Here is a 22,367-nt window from a genome sequence, read left to right on the forward strand (position 1 = left end):
TTGAGGATGAGTTCATTGAGTGTATTAGGGATGGGTTTCTTGAGCAGTATGTAACTGAACCAACCAGGGGGCAAGCAACCTTAGGTCTGGTCCTGTGTAACGAGACAGGATTAATTAAAAATGTCCTAGTAAAGGATCCCCTTGGAATGAGTGACCATAACATGGTTGAATTCCATATTCAGTTAGAGGGTGAGGAGGCTGTATCTCAAACAAGCGTGCTAAGCTTGAATAAAGGAGACTATGAAGGTATGAGAGCGGAATTGAGTAAAGTGGATTGGGAAAATAGGTTAAAGGATAAGACGATACATGATCAGTGGTGTACATTTAAGGAGTTATTTTACAAATTCCAAAAAAAGTATATTCCACTGAGAAAAAAAGGGTGTAAAAGAAAAGACAGCCATCCGTGGCTAAGTAAAGAAATTAAGGATAGTATTCGACTAAAAACAAGGGCATATAAGGTAGCCAAATCTAGTGGGAGGATAGAGGATTGGGAAAACTTTAAAAGACAGCAAAAAATAACAAAAAGATTGATTAAGAAAGGGAAGATACATTATGAAAGTAAATTAGCAAAAAATATAAAGACAGATAGTAAGAGTTTTTATAGTTATATAAAAAGAAAAAGGGTGGCTAAAGTAAATGTTGGTCCCTTAGAGGATGAGACCGGGAAATTAATGGTGGGAAATATGGAGATGGCAAAAACACTGAATGAATATTTTGTATCAGTCTTTACAGTAGAGGACACCAAGAATATCCCAACACTTGACAAGCAGGGGGCTATAGGGGGGGAGGAGCTAAATACGATTAAAATCACTAAGGAAGTAGTACTTGGTAAAATAATGGGACTCAAGGCGGATAAATCACCTGGACCTGATGGCTTACATCCCAGGGTTTTGAGGGAAGTGGCGGTAGGGATTGTGGATGCATTGGTAATAATCTTCCAAAACTCCCTGGACTCAGCAAAGGTCCCGGCAGACTGGAAAACTGCTAATGTAACACCCTTATTTAAAAAGGGCAGTAGACAGAAGGCTGGAAACTATAGACCGGTTAGCCTAACATCTGTGGTAGGTAAAATTTTGGAGTCCATTATTAAGGAGACAGTAACAGGACATTTGGATAATCATAATTTAATAAGACAAAGTCAGCATGGTTTTATGAAGGGGAAGTCATGTTTGACAAATTTGCTGGAGTTCTTTGAGGAAGTAACATATAGGGTGGATAAAGGTGAACCAGTGGACGTAGTGTATTTAGACTTCCAAAAGGCATTTGACAAGGTGCCACACAAAAGATTATTGCTTAAGATAAAAAATCACGGGATTGGGGGTAATATTCTGGCATGGATAGAGGATTGGCTATCTAACAGAAGGCAGAGAGTTGGGATAAATGGTTCATATTCAGACTGGCAATCAGTAACCAGTGGTGTTCCGCAGGGGTCAGTGCTGGGTCCCCAACTCTTTACAATCTATATTAACGATTTGGAGGAGGGGACCGAGTGTAACACATCAAAGTTTGCAGATGATACTAAGATGGGAGGGAAAGTAGTGAGTGAGGAGGACATAAAAAACCTGCAAGGGGACATAGACAGGCTAAGTAAGTGGGCAGAGATTTGGCAGATGGAATACAATACTGGAAAGTGTGAGGTTATGCACTTTGGCAGGAAAAATCGTAGAGCAAGTTATTATCTTAATGGCAAGAAACTTGAAAGTACTGAAGTACAAAGGGATCTGGGGGTCCTGGTGCACGAAACTCAAAAGGTTAGTATGCAGGTGCAGCAAGTGATTAAGAAGGCCAATGGAATGTTGGCTTTCATTGCTAGGGGGATAGAATATAAAAATAGGGAGGTATTGCTTCAGTTGTACAAGGTATTGGTGAGACCGCACCTGGAATACTGCATACAGTTTTGGTGTCCATACTTAAGAAAGGACATACTTGCTCTCGAGTCAGTACAAAGAAGGTTCACTCGATTAATCCCGGGGATGAGGGGATGGACATATGAGGAGAGGTTGAGTAGATTGGGACTCTACTCATTGGAGTTCAGAAGAATGAGAGGCGATCTTATTGAAACATATAAGATTATGAAGGGGTTGGATCGGGTGGATGCAGGGAGGATGTTCCAGATGATGGGTGAAACTAGAACTAGGGGGCATAGTCTTAGAATAAGGGGCTGCTCTTTCAAAACTGAGATGAGGAGGAACTACTTCACTCAGAGGGTGGTAGGTCCATGGAATATGCTGCCCCAAAAAGCTGTCGAAGCTACATCATTACATAAATTTAAAACAGAAATAGACAGTTTCCTAGTAGAAAAGGGAATTAAGGGTTACGGGGAGCGGGCAGGAATTTGGACATGAGTCTAGGTTCGGATCGGTCATGGCCCTGTGGGTAGCGGAGCGGGCCCAGGGGCCGTGTAGCCTGATCCTGCTCCTGTTTTTGTGTGTCTAATGCTGTTAGATTCAGGAGATAGTCCTGTCATAGTGGATTGGCGGTTAGGATCAGATCAGCCATGATCTTATTGAATGGCGGAGCAGGCTCGAGGGGCCGATTGGCCTACTCCTGCTCCTATTTCTTATGTTCTTATGTTCTTATGTCCCTGGGTCCACTGGGCTTCCGCCCCCTGTTTCTTTTATAAACCCACTGGGAAATTCTGTTGGGAAGGGGAGGGAGCTTCTTGTGTTCGCTCCCCTCTGTTCTGACATCACCCAAAGAGGTGAGCTGACACCCCCTCCCTCCTCCTCATCAGGAAAAGCCCACCAGCATCATCTTTACTGCGCCAGTATGGAATTGGGGGGGATTAACGCTGGTTCTCTACTGACAATCAATTACAGATCAAACAATTGCACGTCACACAATCAATTGCACCTCAATCAATCACCATTAGGACAGTATTAATCAGAAAATTCGAACGATTGAACGATCGAACATTGATCACAACAGTAAGTAGAAGAAAATTCGAGTATTCGGTGTTTCCACGGGTTTTGAGAAAATGGATGGCTTCTTTTCCGTGGAAAAGCGGAAGACCGTGTATAAGGACTATGATATTACATGGTTAGATAATACCAAGTAAAAACGAGGAGTCACTAGATTGCCAATAGGATTGGCGTAAAATTGTTTTTGATTGATTTATCTGTAAAATTTACCACTGCATTTATACTGTTAACCCTAAAGCTGTCCTCAAGGCTTTGTTTTATTGCGGCTAATGAATGTAATGGATTTATTATGTAATTGATGAGTTGTAACAGGTACTATCATATTTAAATAAATATGTTTGACTCAAACAAAAGTAATCAAAAAATTGCAAAAAATTTTAAATCCACTCTTTTAAACCAGAATACTCTTGCCCGTCCGATATTCCTGAGCAGGGTGGACACTTAGGGAGCGTCATTAATGTCACAGGCACCCACCCCTTTTATGTGTTAAGGATCCTGTCCCTAGAATACCTACTTCACTTAATGGGCAAAAATGGCCCAGCCTTTAACCGTGAGTTTTGACCAAAGCAGTCTGCTCCACGTACAGTGTTATGTATTTCATTCTCGACATTAAATTCTGGCTCACTGCTGCTCTTTCTTAAATGAAGCCTGCCAAGTTCACACCGAGCTGTGTTGTGCAATTGCTCTTCTCAGTTGTTTCCTTGGAGCAAGTTGTTGGCAGGTACAAAATATATTAGGTCAAAACAGGGCTGAGTGATGCCAGCACATTGCTGCACTATCAGACTCTCCTTGAACTGTGTCCGTGCTTGCGATGTGGAATGCCCCTTAACAAGAGCTGATCCGACGATACTCACCAACAATGACGACACCGATGAAGAGACTTAGGCTTACCTTCACAAACCAGTGGAATTTCTGCAAAATGATCACACAGCTTATTAGCACAAAGCACCATCCACGTGCGGTGAGAACAGACACTATAGTGACTGCGCCGCACCAATACTTCAACCACAGGGTGCAGTCAGGATACATTTACCGTGAAATTGCGCTGGGTAATATCAGAGGACTAAACTTGTTGCATCTCTTGCATCCTAGGTGTCATATAGCCTATATGATCAGAGAAGGTGTGACCCCGGGTTTATGCAGACTGACCAAATACAGGCAGAAGAACCGCTCGATTTGGGAACTGGAACTCTTACGGTACATTCACACATACAAACATAGAAACATAGAAGATAGGAGCAGGAGTAGGTCATTCGGCCCCTCGAGCCTGTTCCGCCATTTAATGCGATCATGGCTGATCATCCAAATTCAGTACCCTGTCCCTGCTTTCTCCCCATATCCCTTGATCCCCTTAGCCTTAAGAAATATATCTAACTCCTCCTTGAATATATTTAATGAATTGGCCTCAACTGCCTTCTGTGGTAGAGAATTCCACGGGTTCACCACTCTCTGGGTGAAGAAATTCCTCCTCATCTCTGTCCTAAATGGTTTACCCCTTATCCTTAGACTGTGACCCCTGGTTCTGGACTCCCCCGCCATCAGGAACATCCTTCCTGCATCTAGTCTGTCTAGTCCTGTTAGAATTTTAAAAGTTTCAATGAGATCCCCTCTCATTCTTCAAAACATAACTCAGAGGGGGAAAAATTCAGTATTGCCCCATTTGGGGCGCCATTATCGGCCGTGCGCAAAGTTTAGCGCCTGGCGCTAATTATCGCCTCAAGATGGCAAACTTGGCTTTTATCGCCCCTGGAGGTGATTGGAGCGCTAAATCAGGCGCTTCACACCTGTCTTAAGGCGCAAAGGCCGAGGAGCGAGGCGCTACCTCAGAGCGCTGGCGAAGCAAGGAAGGGCAAATCAAAATGAACCTGCAAAGTGCTGCTCAGTACTCAAAACTCCTTCACACAGCGTTGAATCTCTCCAGAAGTCTCTCTCTCTCTCTCTGACTGCGTGGTGCAAAAATGTCACCAACAAAAAAAGGCAGGAAGCGGTCGCCTTTAAATAGCGCTCCACCCAGTCCCTTCCTGACAGCAAAACGCTCCCCTCAACCTGTCGTTGCTAGCGGCAGGCGGTAAGGCAGGGGGCGCCACTCAATATCCGGTCCGGGGCGCTAACGGGGCATTGTGCACTCGACTGACGTCACAATCTGCCGGCGCAGGAGATCGGGGCGGTAGTGTTTAGCGCCGCCGCAAAATGGCTAGTTAATTTTGCGAGCGGTGCAAACATCGCCGCGCCCGGGCGCTAGTTGCTTTGCGCTGCATTAGCGCCCTCTTAAGGCGCTAACGGGAGGCGCAAACAACTGAATTTTCCCCCCAGAGTGCGCTGTTTCTGAGTATTGTAATGAACGAATACTATTTTAATGAATTTACTAACCAGCTTAATGCCTTTTAAAAAATATCAATCAGAGGAATTACACGCTAATGCTTTTGTTACTAATATTATACAGCACCATTTCAAGATAAATGTAAATTTGCAGCAAGACGACATCGGGAAGAATTTTCCCACCCATTCCTCTTTGGAAAATACACCCCCTTTTTAAAAAAAGACCCAAAACCCTCAGAATGGGATGCAAGGGAACCAATTCCTTTGAATTGGATTCACACACTGTCTTTGGAATTCCTCTTTCGCCTGTAAACAGGGTCAGTGTCAGATTGAATCAATCTGCAGTTTCCCCCCTCCCCAGCCCCCCCGCCGCCCCACAGCTCAGACAGGTCCCTCCCCGACACCCCATGGGTATCAGACTCGTAGTGCGGACTGCAGTGTGAACAAGGTCCTTTGTGGTTCAGGTCCCAAAGGGCAAAGTTGAGCAGGACCGAGGGAGGAACATTTTTTACTGGTACCTAAAATCATTCCTCAATTGGTTGTTTCCCCCACCCCGGGTAAGTTGTTGAAAATATACGTTTAGTGTATCGACTAATGTTGGTTGAGGGTTTTTATGTACTCATTGTTATAAATCTCATCATCAAGAAACTACTTATGAAATAACGCTGGACGGCCAGCTGGTGGCGCCGTCCAAGGAGTATAAATACTCGGGCGTGGGCCCCAGCTTGCCAGGGACATTTTGTAAGACAAGGAGCTAGTGAAATACAACTGGACCTCCATGTTCTGAAACAAGTTGATTAAAGCCTTGCTTTATACTCAAACCAAGTGCGTAGTGAGTTTTATTACGTCACTCATTATGTAGAATGATACAGCAAAGAAGGAGGCCATTCGGCCCATCGTGCTCTTTGAACGAGCAGTCCAATTAGTCCCACTCCCCTGTTCTTTCCCCGTACCCCAGCGATATTTTTTTTTCCCCCTTCAAGTATTTATCCAATTCCCCTTTTGAAAGTTGCCATTGAATCTGCTTCCACCGCCCTTTCAGGCAGCGCATTCCAGATCATCATAACTCGCTGCGTAAAAAAAATTCTCCTCATCTCCCCCTCTGGCTCTTTTGCCGATTACCTTAAATCTGTGTCCTCTGGTTACCGACCCTCCTGCCAATGGAAACAGTTTCTCCTTATTTATTCTATCAAAACCCCTCATAATTTTGAACACCTCTATTAAATCTCCCCTTAATCTTCTCTGCTCTAAGGATTTGATTGAGAACCCATCTAAACCCCTTCATTAAATTTGTAATCATTCCTGGGTGTTTGATAAAATGCCAAATAAAACAGATACTTACTTCTGTCCCACGAATGCCTAAGCATATAACGAGAAAGGCCACTAGGAAGACTAAAAATGTAATAATAATCACAATTTGGATGGTATTGAACACCACTGGTATTCTTGGTGTTGGATAGAAGGGCAATCGTAAAAGGTAATCTTTGCCGTCCTTCGCGGATACCTGGAAATGACAAGTGAAGATGTTAAGGGCTAGGGTGAACCAGCGAGAAACTGCACAACCTATCGATACTGAAGTGGATGTGCTTCGATTGGCAGTGTCATTACCAAGCACCATACTTTACAGGAATATAGGTCAAGCAGATGCAAATGTTCTGTGGATTGTGCTTGGAAAGATAATGGAATCTTTACTCAAAGATGCAATAGAAAAACATCTAGAGACTGCAAATATAATAAAGAGTTGTCAGCATGGATTTCAAAAGGGAAGGTCATGCTTGACCAACCTGATTGAATTCTTTCAAGAAGTAATGGAAAGAGTAGACAAGGGTAATGCAGTAGATGAATATATTTGGATTTTCAATAGGCTTTCTAAATGGAAAGAGTAGACAAGGGTAATGCAGTAGATGAATATATTTGGATTATCAATAGGCTTTCGAAATGGAAAGAGTAGACAAGGGTAATGCAGTAGATGAATATATTTGGATTATCAATAGGCTTTTGAAATGGAAAGAGTAGACAAGGGTAATGCAGTAGATGAATATATTTGGATTTTCAATAGGCTTTCGAAATGGAAAGAGTAGACAAGGGTAATGCAGTAGATGAATATATTTGGATTATCAATAGGCTTACAAAATGGAAAGAGTAGACAAGGGTAATGCAGTAGATGAATATATTTGGATTTTCAATAGGCTTTCGAAATGGAAAGAGTAGACAAGGGTAATGCAGTAGATGAATATATTTGGATTTTCAATAGGCTTTCGATATACTGCATAGCAATGTTCCCTCTAATTTTTGTTTTGGGTGCGCAGCCCCTTTAAGGGGCTGTGCGACCCATTCACACTTCCGCCCATTTTTCCACTGAGAAACCGGCAGGCATTGCTGCATGGTAGACTTGCGACTAAGGTCAGAGCACGTGGAGTCAGGAGACAAATAGCGGAATGGGTAGCGCGCTGGCTACAAAAACAGAAACCCGAGAGTAGGGGTTAAAAGGCAGTTACTCAGACTGGTGGAAGGTGGGAAGTGGTGTTCCACAGGGATCGGTGCTGGGAACCACTGCTGTTCACCATCTACATAAACGATTTTGGACTCCAGAATCGGAAGTACAATTAAAAAATTTGCGGATGTCACCAAATGGGAAGGTATAGCTAATAATGAGGCAGACTGCCACAAAATACAAGATGACGTTAATAAACTTGTCAAATGGATGTTTAATTGGCAAATATAGATAAATGTGAGGTGGTGTATTTTGGCAGGAAGAATAAGGAAGTAATGTGATCAGTTCTGCTCTCCATATTATAAAAAAGGATATGGAAAAGGTGCAAAAAGGATTTACAAGGACGATATCAGAACTGAAAGGTTATATCTAACAGAAAAGATTAAACTGGCTGGGGCTCTTTTTTCTAAAATAAAAAGGATAAGGCGGAGGGGTGACCTGATAGAGGTCTTAAAGATTCTATGTAATTCTGAAAGGGTTTGATCAGATAGATGTAGAGAAGATGTTTCCACTTGTGAGGGAAACCAAAACCAGGGGTCATAAATATAACGATAGCAAAATACTGCGGATGCTGGAAATCCGAAATAACAACAGAAAACGCTGGAAAAACTCAGCAGGCCAGGCAGCATCCGTGGAGAGAGAAACAGAGTCAATGTTTCAGGTCTGTGACCCTTCATCAGAACTGAGAAAAAAGCAGGAAATGGAACAGATTAAAAAGCTTTTAATCTGTTTCATTTCCTGCTTTTTTTCTCAGTTCTGACGAAGGGTTTCGACCTGAAACATTGACTCTGTTTCTCTATCCATGGATGTTGCCCTGGCCTGCTGAGTTTTTCCAGCATTTTCTGTTGTTATTTTGGTCATCAATATAAGATAGTCACTAATAAATCCAATAGAGAATTCAGGAGAAACTTCTTTACCCAGAGAGTGGTGAGAATGTTAAACCTGCTGCTACAGGGAGTGGTTGAGGCGAATAGCAGAGATGCATTTAAGGGGAAGCTAGATAAACACATGAGGGAGAAAGGAATAGAAGGTTATGCTGATAGGGCGAGATGAAGAGGGGTGGGAGGAGGCTCGTGTGGAGCATAAACCCCGGCACGGACCAGTTGGGCCGAATGGCCTGTTCCTGTGCTGTAAATTCTATGTAATTCTATGTAAGAATGACTTATAAGAATCAGGAAACAATTGAAGCTATTTCTCAACCCAAGAATGATTTTTCTCTAGGAAAGGGAAGGCTGAGGGGGGTGACCTAATGGAGGTGTAATCCAATACACGAGTTCAAAGTAACAGCCTGCTGCTTTGACAGAATTATCAGCAGCGTAACTTCAGATAGCGATAATTTGAGCTGGGTAGATCACTTGCATCCATTCCCTGCCAAAACAGCACGAACAAAACAAAAATTGTAGTGAGTGTGTGTAACTGGAGGTAAATGGCCCAGAAATTCGGGTCGGGGGCTTCCCGCGGGTGTAAGCCCCCGACCTGCACTTACCTAGCGTGCCGGCCGTTGTGCTGTGGGCCCCCGTGGGATTCCGGTCCTGGGCCTGCTCCAACTGCCGGCGCGCAGTGCTTGCGTATCCCAGGGGCGCAGTTAGTTCGATGCGTCCCCTGGGATCACGTGGGCCATGGAGAGCCAATCGGAGCAGGAATGCTCCATTCATAAGTTTGACAGGAAGACCTGTCAAACCTATAAATACTACAGCCTCAAAACATCACTAAATCTTCAAATAATTTTTTTTTAAATCACATTTTTTAAATAAACTATACATTACATGAAATAACTATTTTAAACAATAATTTAAATTTTTGAAAAAAATAATTTTATTTTCTAATGGGGCTAAAAATAAACTTACCTTGCTTTAAAGTATTTAAAAATAATAAACCTGTGGAAAAAATGTTTTAATTTTAATTAATTCACCACTTACCTTGTAAAAAGCAGGCCTTACGCCCGGGAAAACCTGCAAAAAAACCATAAGTTCGATGTGTACGTGCAGCCTCTCCCGCGCACGCATTCGAACTCTGAACCCCTTCTTTCTCAGGAACGGAAGTGCTGGTTTCCCGCGCATGCGCAGTGCATGCAGGAAACCGGCGCTTCCATTGGGCCTACGGGTGAGTACCCCGTGCGTACCGAGGAAGTGCTGCACTGTTGGAGGTGCTGTCTTTCGGATGAGACGTTAAACCGAGGCCCCCGCCTGCTCTCTCAGGCAGAGGTAAAAGATCCCACGGCACTATTTCGAAGAAGAGCAGGGGAGTTCACCCCAGTATCCTGGGGCTAATATTTCTCCATCAATCCACATTATCTGGTCATTATCACATTGCTGTTTTTGGGAGCTTGCTGTGTGCAAATTGGCTGCTGCGTTTCCCACACTTCAAAAAGTACTTCATTGGCTGTAAAGCAGTTTGGGACGTCCGGTGGTTGTGAAAGGCGCTATAGAAAATGCAAGTCTTTCTTTTTTCCCTCCATCCCTTCACTTTGTTAGTTCTCTCCCTGCCGTCTCTCCTAATTCTTCTATTACTGCTTCACATCCATTTTTCCTCTGTAAAACATTTTGGAACATTTACCACATTAAATGGGCTTTGTTAAATGCCAGCTGTTGTCGATGGAATTTAACATTATTCAGGCTTTAAATCTCTACTGGACTGGGCACCGGTACAAGGAATAGTTGGCTTTTACCATAGATGTACTCCTACCTACAGTTGCCATGACAATCTGGCATGTTTCAGGTACTGTCTTGGCTTCTTCCATAAACACAGATTAAAAGAAAAGCATTCAATAAGGTGCCAGACAAGAGGTCATAACACAAAATTAGGGCTCAGGGGACTGAGGGGTAATATACTAGCATGGATTGAGGATTGGTTAACGGACAGCAAACAGAGAGTAGGAATAAACAGGTTATTTTTTGGGTTGGCAGGCTGTAACTAATGGGGTACCGCGAGGATCAGTGCTCGGGGCCTCAGCCGTTCTCAATCTACATCAATGACTTAGATGAGGGAACCGAGTGTAATGTATCCAAGTTTGCTAATGATACAAAGCTGGGTGGGAATGTAAGTTGTGAGGAGGGCACAGACAGGCTAAGTGAGTGGGCAAGAACATGGCAGGAGGAATATAATGTGGAGAAATGTGAAGTTATCCACTTTGGTGGGAAAAATAGAAAAGCAGAGTATTTTTTAAATGGTGAGAGATTGGGAAATGTTGGTGTTCAGAGGGACCTGGGTGTCCTTGTACACGAATCACTGAAAGTTAACATGCAGGTACAGCAAGCAATTAGGAAAGCAAATATTATGTTAACCTTTATTACAAAAGGATTGGATTATAAGAGTAAATAAGCCCAATTATTTAGGGCTTTGGTGAGACCACACCTGGACTGGAGTATTGTGTACAGGATATACTTGCCTTAGGCGGAGTGCAATGAAGGTTCACTGGACTAATTCTGGGATGGGGGGATTGTCCTATGAGGAGAGATTGAGCAGACTAGGCCCATATTCCCTAGAGTTTAGGAAAATGAAAGGTATAAAATTCTTAAGGGCTTGACAGGGTAGATGCAGGGAGGATGTTTCCCCTGGCTGGGGAGTCTAGAACCAGGGGTCGCAGTCTCAGAATAAGGGGTCGGCCATTTAGGACTGAGATGAGAAGAAATTTCTTCATGGTACTTAATAGCGTAAGGACCCTTTTAATGACAAGATTTATATTCTTGCAATGCCACTGACCCTCTCCAGCTCAGAAAGGGAACAAATGAAACTGTGGAGTCTCATTCCTACAGGTAGCAAATTGTTCTGAGAGATTTTTAAATTAAAAATGTTTAATTTTTCATTTTGTTTTACTTTTCCTTTCTGTCTCTTTAATCTCTCTCTTAAGCCAATCTTTCTTTCCCTCTATTTCTCTTCCTATTATCTAATTTGACCCTAATTCACCTATTTCCTTCTCCGTCGTTCCTCTGTTTCTTTCTCAATTCTTAAATCTCACTGGTTAAGGAGATTGACTGTTGGTCCCGTCGTTCACCAAGGTCCCAGATACCCCGTTGCCCTCGCCGCCCTGTTATCAGCTCACACTTCCAGCAAATTGCGGCGCAGAAAAACTTCGAGTTGAAGGGCAAGGAACAAAAACCTAACTAACTGGGCACACTGTGAGATCTGAACATAGGAACAGGAGCAGGCCATTCAGCCCCTCAAGCCTCTTCCGCCATTCATTGAGATCGTGGCTGATCTGTATCTTAACTCCATCCACCCGCCATGGCTCCATATCCTTTTATATCTTTGTCTAATAAAAATCTATCAATCTCAGATTTAAAATGATTAATTAAGCTGCACTGTCGGAGTGTGCCATCTTTCGGATGAGACGTTAAACCTGAGGCCCCGTCTGCTCTCTCAGCTGGACGTAAAAGATCCCACGGCACTATTTCGAAGAACAGCGGGGGACTTACCCTGGTGTCCTGGGCCAATATTTATCCTTCAATCAACATCACTGAAACAGATTATCTGGTCATTATCACATTACTGTTTGCGGGAGCTTGCTGTGCACAAATTGGCTGCTGCGTTTCCAACATTACAACAGCGACTCCACTTCAAAATGTACTTCATTGACTGTAAAGCGCTTTGAGACGTCCTGTGGTCATGAAAGGCGCTGTATCAATGCAAGTCTTTCTTTTTCTTTTTCGCATCTGCTGCTTTTTGCGGAAGAGAGTTCCACATTTCTACCACCCTTTGTGTGAAGAAGTGTTTCCTAACTTCTCTCCTGAATGGCCTGGCTCTGATTTTACGGTGATGTCCCCTTGTCCTAAACTCCCCCACCAGCAGAAAATGTCTATCTCTACCCTATCAATTCCTTAAAACCTCAATCAAATCACCCCTTAACCTTCTATATTCCAGATAATACAAGCCTAGATTAAGTAATTTCCCCATATAATGTAACCCTTGGAGCCCTGGTAACGTTCTGGTGAAGCTGCACTGCCCTCCTTCCAAGGCCAGTATATCCTTTCCAAGGTGTGGTGCCCAGAAGTGCTCACAGTGCTCCAGATGTGGTCTAACCAGGGCTTTGTATAGCTGTAGCAAAACTCCCTCTCCTTTATACAGGAAACTCTCGATTTACCGGCACCTAAATTAACCGGAAATCTCTGTTAACCGGCAAAATTCCGGAGCAGGTTCAGGTAAGTTTTACTTCATATTAGCGGCAGTTCCTGGATCTGTGGCTGTGTAACTGGGGTTCGTGCACTTGTTGCTAAGCAACAGGGATGCTTGGTCTGTGGCCGGAGTTCTTGCACATGTTGCTAAGCAACAGGGAAGCCTGGATTTGTTGCTGTGTACAGAGCTCTCGTACCTTTTAACTATACTTCTCTGTAATCCGGACTTTTTGATAAACCGGCACCACGCCGGTCCCGTCGGTGCCGGATAAAAAAGAGTTTCCTGTATTCTAGCCCTCCTGTTATAAAGGCTAACATTCCATTAGCCTTTTTGATTATTTTGTATACCTGACTACTACATTTTAGTGATCTGCGTACATAGATCCCTAAATCTCTTTGGACCTCCATTGTTACAAGCTTTTCACCATTTAAATAATCCTCGGAACTATCCTTTTTTGGTTCAAAACAGATGTGCTCGCACTTACCTGAGTTGAAATCCATCTGCCAAAGTTTTTTTCCCACTCACTTCACCTATCAACGTCTCTTTGCAATTTTATGCTCCCATCTACAAGCAATTTGTTTTGGGTGTTGGTTGAGGAATAAATGTTGGCCAAGACATTGGGAGCACTCACCTGCTCTTCTTCAGATAGTGCCATGGGATTTTTTTCATCAACCTATGAGGACAGACGGGGCCTCGGTTTAACGTCTCGTCTCATTTGGCATCTCCAGCAGTGCTTCACTTCCCCCAGTACTGCATTGGAGTGCCAGTTTTGTGGGACTAGTCTCTGGCAACCCACAGCCATCTGACTCAGAGGTGACAGTGCTGCCCGCCGAACCATGGCTAAATCCCAACCATAAGATACAGGTTCTGTTATGGGACCAACAGCCTGGAGGTCATGAGTTCAACTCCCACCGTAGCAAGTTATCAAATTGACTCCAATAGATCTGATAATTTATGGGCTTGCACAGAAGGCAGGCGGGGGGGGGGGAAAGTGACCATTAAAGCTGCTGGTTGCTTGTATTAATGTCCTTCAGTAAAAGAATCCTGCCCCCCTTCACCTGGTCTGGCCTAGGTGTGACTCCACTACAGGGAGTGGAAGCTGGCTGGCGGGACCGGACATTTTGGCAGCAGGAGTTAACTCACGGGAAGGGGGGTCTCGAGAGGGTATCACAGAAGGAAGGTGAGAGTCTGTGGTAGAGGGGGCCTGAGCCTCTCTTGTGGGGCCCAGAAGAACACTCCTGCTTGTCCTGTTCTGGGTCCCTGGATCTTCTCGCTGTCTTCACCTGGTGGGAGAGCTTTCCCCGCTCAGGCCAGAGTTAAACTGGCAATCAGGGCTGAATGACATCATCAGACCCTGATCTGCATATTTAAAGAGAGACCCCACCTCAGAAGAGCAGTTTAAAATCAAGATCGCGGGAAATCAGTGGATAAATCACCTTGGGCAATTCAACTACCTACACACACAGTTTCCGCCAGGCAGGTAGAGTTAAAATCACCCCTTAGTGTCAAGATGAGATGACAGGTGTTGGGAGTTCTGGCAGCCTAGTTGACCATTCTGATCCCCACGACCTTATTATTTGGTTGGCCTGTGTTGTCCATAGTCAATTATTCCTGGATTTTGGTGAAATGATTATACAGGAAACTCTTTTTTATCCGGCACCGACGGGACCGGTGCAGTGCTGGTTTATAAAAAATTCCGGATTACAGAGAGGTATAGTAAAAGCTTTGAGAGCCCTGTACACGGCCACAGATCCAGTCGTCCCTGTTGCATGGCAACAGGTGCAGGAACCCCGGCCACAGATCCAGGCGTCCCTGTTGCATAGCAACAGGTGCAGGAACCCCAGTTACACGGCCACAGATCCAGGAACGGCCACTAATGTGAAGTACAGGAAACTTTCGATTTACCGGCACCTAAATAACCGGAAATCTCGGTTAACCGGAAAAATTCAGGAGCAGGTTCAGGTAAGTTTTACTTCATATTGTACTTGCCTTCCCCGATCTGTTGCTGTGCAAGGGTGTGGCTGCAGCTGTTGCTAAGCTACAGAGACGCTTGGAACTTGTGGCCATTGTTCTGAACCTGTTGCTAAGCAACAGGGTTTGTTGCTTTATACGGAGCTCTCAGCTCTCCGTATCTTTTACTATAGCGTTCGGTTATCCGGAATTTTTGATGAACCGGCACCACGTCGGTCCCATCGGTGCCGGATAAAAAAAAGTTTCCTGTAAAACTTACCTGAACCTACTCCTGAATTTTGCCAGTTAACAGAGATTTCCGGTTATTTAGGTGCCGGTAAATCGAGAGTTTCCTGTACCTCAATCAGCTATTGTACGATGATGATATGGAACTTTAATGGGATGTGAGCCAGGCTAATGCAGGAACTTACATAAGGCTACATATCTGCCCCAGGTACTGGACTTGGCAATTATTACTCATCAATGATTCATTCAATGCACACACCACCAGTACGTTTTAAACTGGTTCATCTAGTGTGCATGAAATATAACAATGAACAATTCTTAGCTATGGAAAGAATGTTCTATCTTTAAATAATTGCTGCTTGTATTTAACCTTTAATTAAAATTGTGGATAGTTTTTGGTTGGTCAATTAATAAATTGACTGGGAGGCACTTGCTTAGAAGGATGTGTAAGGACAACTGGCCGAAGGAAGGTCCAATGTTAATTGGAATCAATGCTGAAGAACACTCGCAAAAGCACTTATTTGCTTCTTTTTCCTCCAAGATATACAATAGACCCTCTCCGTGTTGCAGTATCACTGTGTTGCTGTCTTTGGGACCGAGCCAAATGCCAAGATTTATGTTATACCAAGGTTGTGTTCTAGAGAGTGGGAGAACTTGCATTTACATAACGCCTTTCACGACATCAAGACATCCCAAAGTGCAGCAGCCAATTTGCGCACAGCAAGGCCCCACAGACAGTAATGTGATAATTGCCAGATAATCTGTTTTACTGATGTTGGTTGAGGGATAACACTCAACTAAACCTACTAAAAGTAACAGATTACTGGCTATGCAATTTTATTGCTGTTTGTGGGATCTTGCTGTGTGCAAAATGGCTTCCATGTTGGATGGTAAACTAACTACTTCAAATTAATTTAATTTTAGGTGACGCACTTTAAGTTATTTCTGGGGATTGATAAGGTGGTATATAGTTGTTTCTTTTTTCATCACTGTAATCTGTACTAAGAACTTGCATTTGTAAAGAGAGGTATCACCATCCTCAGGACTTCTAAAGATGCTCAACGTCTAAGGACTTGTTTTTGAACTGTGGTTGCTGTGATGTTGGCAAACGTGGCAGTCACTACGCGCACAGCAAGGTGCCATAAATGGCAAAGAAGATGAATGACCAGTCAACAACAACAACAGCTTGTCTTTGTATAGCGCCTTTAACGTAGTAAAACATCCCAAGGCGCTGCACAGGAGTATTTTAAGAAAAAAAAATCTGACACCGAGTCACATAAGGATGAAGTAGGGCAGGTGACCAAAGGCTTGGTCAAAGAGGTAGGTTTTAAGAAGAATGGGAGGGGATCTCATTGAAACTTATAACATTCTAACAGGACTAGACAGACCAGATGCAGGAAGGATGTTCCCGATGGCCGGGGAGTCCAGAACCAGGGGTCACAGTCTAAGGATAAGGGGTAAGCCATTTAGGACTGAGATGAGGAGGAATTTCTTCACCCAGAGAGTGGTGAACCTGTGGAATTCTCTACCACAGAAGGCAGTTGAGGCCAATTCATTAAATATATTCAAGAAGGAGTTGGATATATTTCTTAAGGCTAAAGGGATCAAGGGATATGGGGAGAAAGCAGGGATAAATACCTATCTATACAAGTGCACATGGCTTCCTTTTGGGGGAGTCTGGCAACGCTGAAAATACTGTCTTTCTCTAAAGAGTTAGACACACACAGGCCGGAATTCTGCCGGTCCTCAGAGTGCGGGATTGGAGGTGGGAAAATGGCAAAATGGAAACCCGCTGTCAACCCGCCTCCAATCAATCTTCCCAAGTGTCGGGTCCCCGATTTGCGCATGGACACGACACCTAGCAGCGGGAAGAGGATTATAGCCACTTACCTGGCTGTTAACAGGTACTTGATACTTGTTAACAGGCTCTTCTTCAATTTTGCCGCTTCTGCCTCAGGCTTCCCGACGTCTGGACACCACGCCAGGTAAGTGTGGCGTGTTGTGAGTCTGCTGTAGTGTTTGTGCATTGGTGACAGCTGCAGAAGTGGTGTGAAGGATCCAGTGGTACACTGGTGAGTTTCAGAGGTAAGAAAATGTTGGGAAAATCATTTTTAATGCATTTAGACTTTTCTGTAGGTAACAAGTTTTGAATTGAATGTCTGGTCCCACCTCATTGGGAGAACCACTCTCGCCAGTGACAGATCGCTTCTGTAACCTCACCTGCAGCTGCCATCTGTTCTAGCCTAAGGAGGGAGTCAGCGGAGAGCCTGGGTGCAAGAGCTCACCTGTGAACAGTCATTGTCAGTGTTTGCAGCACCTCAATGCTGTCAAAGAAAAGTTATGCATGGTCCCTTTAAGAAAACCGGCAGCTGACACGTCATCAAATGACGTCATCTGACCCGCTTCTTCTTAATTGGCCGGCAAGCCTGCAGGGCGGGGCTTAACAAGGTCAATCGACGTAAAATCACATCCATTGGCCGGATGAAGTTGGGGGCGGGACTGGAACCCGGAAACCAGCTGACCCGCTCCCAAGCCGCAGCCATTTGCAAAATCGCGGCCTGATAGTTCTTACTGTGATAAAACACTTCGCAGATTTTGAGAAGCCCTCGGAGTAGGGGATGACCTGTTGATTGACAACCCTGTGGCTAAGGACCTGGGTTGGTGATGTGCAAAAGCCAGGACAACGGCATTGGGTTTGGGGGGAGAATGGCTTGCAGGCTGCCGGTGGTCCTGTTGGGACAAGCTCTCGGATTCCTACAGCGGAAGTTGCTGCAGGCAAATTGGCTGGCACTGTGACGGGGTTGGGGAGCCACGGGGCCGTGCTCTCCGGGTAATGTAGGTTCTGGACCCAAGCGCAGAAACGAGGCGAGAGGCAAATATACAGTACTTTGTTTGAACTTTACTAGGTTCACACATAACTAGAGGTTACAGAGGGAACCGACTGGCACCCTCACAGGCACGTCCCCCTACATCACGACAACGACAATTTAAGGCGATTGGCAAAAGAACCAGAGGCGACATGAGGAAAAACTTTTTTTTTTTTACGCACCGAGTGGATGGGATTTGGAACGCGCTGCCTCATGGGGTGGTGGATACAGATTCAATAGTAGCCTTCAAAAGGGAATTGGATAAATACTTGAAGGAGAAAAAATTGCAGGGCTATGGGGAAAGAGCGGGAGACTGATTGGATTGCTCTTCGAAAGAGCCAGCGCAGACTCGATGGGCCGAATGGCCTCTTTCTGCACTGTATTATTCCATGATTCTTTGATCCTAAGACTGTTGTGTCGGTACCCTTCTACCTAGACACAATTAGAACTCAGAACCCAAAGATTCAAACATGAAGTGCTTTATTCAGGAAGGAAAGGGACGTTCTGGAGAGTTCCGAACAAAGAGAGCTAAACTTAACCAAGAGAACACCCAACCACGTATCTGCTGTGACAGCGCCACCGCAGGTGGGAGGAGAACACACAATTCATTTAAGAGGGGAGGAATATGTTATGTAAGGTCCACATTATTCCTCAACAGGTAAGTTACTTTCAATGCACTCAACTAATCAAGGGTAGAGGTAGACTGCCTCAAACCCTGACTTTACCCTGGGGTTTATTCTGCCCCAGTCTTGTGGGTAAGTCACTAAGCCTACAGATCCAAACGTCTTGGAGGCCGCCGCTCTCTGACAGGATACCGGCGGTCATCGCTGGCTTCCACAGCAGTAGGCATTGACAAAGGCCTGGATGGAGAAGGTGCCTGTGTCAGTCGAAAGTCAGGAGTTTGCACAGGTGGAACAGTCTCTATGACTTCCTGTGTTGGAGAAGAGCACTGTGGCAAAGGATGCTGGTTTGCGGTATCATCCAGAAACAGTTCAGGCCAACCAGCCGTTGGAGCCTCTGTGGCTGTCTCTGCTCCTAGCAACAGTTGATCTGTGTGTCTTCTTCAGACGACGTCCTCGGCAGTCTCAACCGTGTAAGACACAGGGCCCGTCTGCGCGATCACCGTAGCAGGAACCCATTTCGGTCCAGTGTTGTAGTTTCGAGCTAGGACGTGCTCTCCAGGGTGAAACCGTCTCTCCTTGGCTCTTTTCTCTCTCTTTTCAACTTGAGCTTGCTGTTGACAATGGACAACCTGTTCTGCCCTTGGAGGTTTGAGTAAGTCAAAACTTGTCCGCAACTGCCTCTTCATCATGAGCGAAGCGGGGGAAGTTTTGGTTGTGGCATGTGGCTCGTTCCTGTAGGACAACAGGAAGCTGTTCAGACGTTGGTGGATTGAGCCCTGATCTTGCGATGCCTTCAAGGCGTGCTTCAAAGTTTCCACGAACCTTTCTGCCAGGCCGTTAGTAGAGGGATGATAGGGCGCAGACCTGATGTGTTGGACACCATTCACATGCAGGAAGGTTGCAAACTCCTGTGAGACAAATTGTGGACCATTGTCACTTACGAGTTGTTCCAGTGAGCCATAATGGCTGAACATCTCACCAAGTTTCTCAATTGTTTTCTCTGCCGTGGTAGACCTCATCACAGCGAACTCCGGCCACTTGCTACGAGCGTCCACAACCATCATAAACATCTTCTCTTCAAAAGGACCGGCGAAGTCCACATGTACTCGCTGCCACACTTCTGCAGGCCAATCCCAGGGGTGTAGGGTTGCCAGCTGTGGAACATTCCGGACCCTTTGACATGGGGAACATGTTTTGGCTTTCTCCTCAATATTTCCATTGAGACCTGGCCACCAGAAGTAGCTTCTTGCCATTTCCTTCATCCGAACCATCCCACTGTGGCCTGTATGAAGTTGTTGCAGTATAGGTTCCCTCAGAGGTGGCGGAATGATGACACGGCGTCCCCAAAGAAGACAACCTGCCTGGACGGAGAGCTCATTTCTTTTTGAAACGTAAGGTTTCAAACTAGGAGAATCTCCTATAGCTCTCCCTTGAATGACATCGTCCATTACCTCAGACAGGACTGGATCGTTGCGGGTGTACCTTCGCTCCTGAACTGCCGTGACAAGTGCTCCCTCCACTTGTCTAAAGTAGAAGATGTCTATCTGACGAGGCTCTGGGGGAGTAACAGGCAAGGGTAGCCTCGAGAGACTGTCTGCGTTGCCGTGCAAGTCTGATTTGCGATATTTGATGTCGTATGTGTGTCCTGACAACAGTAAAGCCCACCTTTGCATCCTGCTTGCAGCAAGAGACGGAATTCTGGTGTGGGGCCCGAAGATTGAAGTCAATGGACGGTGGTCCATCAGGAGTGTGAACCTTCTCCCAAACAGGTACTGATGAAATTTTCGAATTCCAAAAACGATTCCCAAGGCCTCGCACTCCATCTGTGCATAGTTACTCTCGGCCTTGTTCAAGGTGCGTGATGTGAAGGCGATAGGTTTCTCTTCACCAGAAGGCATGATGTGGGATATGACTGCTCCCACACCATATGGTGACGCATCACATGCTAGCTGCACGGGCAGCTTTGGGTCAAAGTGTCAGGACCTCCGATTTCAGCAATGCTTTCTTTGCTTGGGCGAAAGCTTCGTTGCACAGTTCAGTCCATTTCCATGTTTTGCCTTGACATAGCAACATTGCTGAAGCCGTTACATCAGTTGCTGAGTCTGGAATAAACTTCCCATAGTAGTTAAGTAGCTCCAGAAATGAACGTAACTGGCTCACATTCTGGGGTGCTGGGGCCTCCACAATCGCCTTGACCTTTGACAGCGCCTTATGCAGGCCAGTAGCGTCAATCACATGCCCCAGGTACTCAACTGAAGACTGAAAGAATTCACATTTGTCTTTACGAACTCTGAGTCCGTACTCTTTCAGTCGTTGTAGTGTCGCATCCAAGTTCAGAAGATGATCCTCATTTGTCCCAGTGACAAGGATGTTGTCCAGGTAGCACTGGACTCCTGGCAGTCCACTCAAAATCTGATCCATTGCCCTTTGGAATAGAGCAGGGGCCGACGTAATTCCAAACGGAAGGCGGCAGTACCTGTATAGCCCCTTGTGTGTCACAATTGTCAGCAGCTCCTTTGATTTGTCATCGACATGCATTTGTAGATAAGCCTGGCATAAGTCTATTTTGCTGAACTTTTGCCCTCCGGCCAGGCCCGTAAAAAGATCATCAATGAGGGGAAGAGGGTACTGTTCCGCAGATAGCACTGGGTTAATAATCACTTTAAAATCCCTGCAGATTCGAACAGATCCATCCTTTTTCAGGACAGGAACAATGGGTGTGGCCCATTTGCTCACGCTCACAAGCTCCAGGACTCCATTCTCGACTAAGGCCTCCAGGTTAGCCTCAACTTTTGGCCTAATTGCATAGGGTACAGGTCGGGCTTTGTGAAACTTTGGCTTGCTGTGAGGTTTAATGTCCAGTCTCACGCTGATCTTTTTCATGCTCCCAAGTTCCCCATTGAAGAGTTCTGCATGTTTGTTTAACACTGCAGTCAGACCTGACTCCCCTTTTGACATCATGCGGACTGCAGGTCAGTCCAGCATGATTTTCTCTAGCCACGCACATCCCAGTAGCGATGGGTAATTTCCCTTTACCACATATAGTGGCAGTTTCGCAGTCTGTCCATTCAATTTAACTGTCACCTCAATGGCGCCTCTCATGGCCACAGGTTCGCCGGTATACGTCTTTAGCACAATGTTTGTTGGCTGAAGGGTAAGATGCTTTAGCATTTTGTTGTAGACAGTGTCTGAAACAAGGGACACAGCCGCGCCTGTGTCCACCTCCATCCGCACTGATTGCCCCTCCACCAGTGGTGACACCCAGTAGCCATTTGAACCACCTGCAACTGTCAGTATGTGCACCTCTTCTTCCTCAGAGGTGTCGCTCCCCTCTGTTTTGCTTGTTCCATCATACTGCACTGAATGAACACTCTTTTTCCTCTCTTGTCCAAATACAGACATTTTGCTTTCATGCTTCCCAGCTCTGTCTGTTCTTTTTTTTACCTCTACAGGCGCGTTCAATGTGACCCTTTTTGCCACAATTTCGGCATTCCAGCTCCGTACACCAGCAGTCATTGTGATGGCCCATTTTCCCACAATGGTAACATGTGCCGTTCCGCGCACCTTTAGGCTCAGACGACCCCTTGTGAACTCTCCCTGTTGAACTCAACTGGTGAGCCTCCTTTTCCGCCATCTCCATGGAGACACTAACTTCAATGGCCTTTTCAAGAGTAAGGTTGTCCTCAGTAAGAAGGCGCTTCTGTGTGGCTGCACTTTGCAGACCACACACAAGTCTGTCTCTAATGGTGTCATTCAGCACCTCCTTGAACTCGCAGTGTTCTGACAACCTTTTTAAAGCAGCAATAAACATCGTCACTGATTCCCCCTCCTCTTG

General features: G+C 45.2%; 2 protein-coding genes across 2 annotated transcripts in view; one reads left to right on the forward strand and one right to left on the reverse strand.

Annotated features, from left to right (window-relative positions):
* The window catches only part of LOC147097365 (dual oxidase maturation factor 1-like), a 60,231-nt gene that overhangs the window by 14,147 nt on the left and 23,717 nt on the right, over nucleotides 1-22,367 (reverse strand). Inside the window, 3 exon segments of the mRNA XM_085972003.1 lie at nucleotides 3,776-3,833; nucleotides 6,583-6,707; nucleotides 6,710-6,744. Coding sequence (XP_085828129.1) covers nucleotides 3,776-3,833; nucleotides 6,583-6,707; nucleotides 6,710-6,744 — 218 coding nt within the window.
* Nucleotides 1-22,367, forward strand: part of LOC147097366 (sorbitol dehydrogenase-like) — an 80,732-nt gene that overhangs the window by 1,696 nt on the left and 56,669 nt on the right. The gene's annotated exons all lie outside the window — the stretch shown is intronic.

Source organism: Somniosus microcephalus, chromosome 32, assembly GCF_052327205.1.
Source record: "Somniosus microcephalus isolate GS21.2 chromosome 32, FLI_Smic_1.0, whole genome shotgun sequence".
Lineage (NCBI taxonomy): Eukaryota > Metazoa > Chordata > Chondrichthyes > Squaliformes > Somniosidae > Somniosus > Somniosus microcephalus.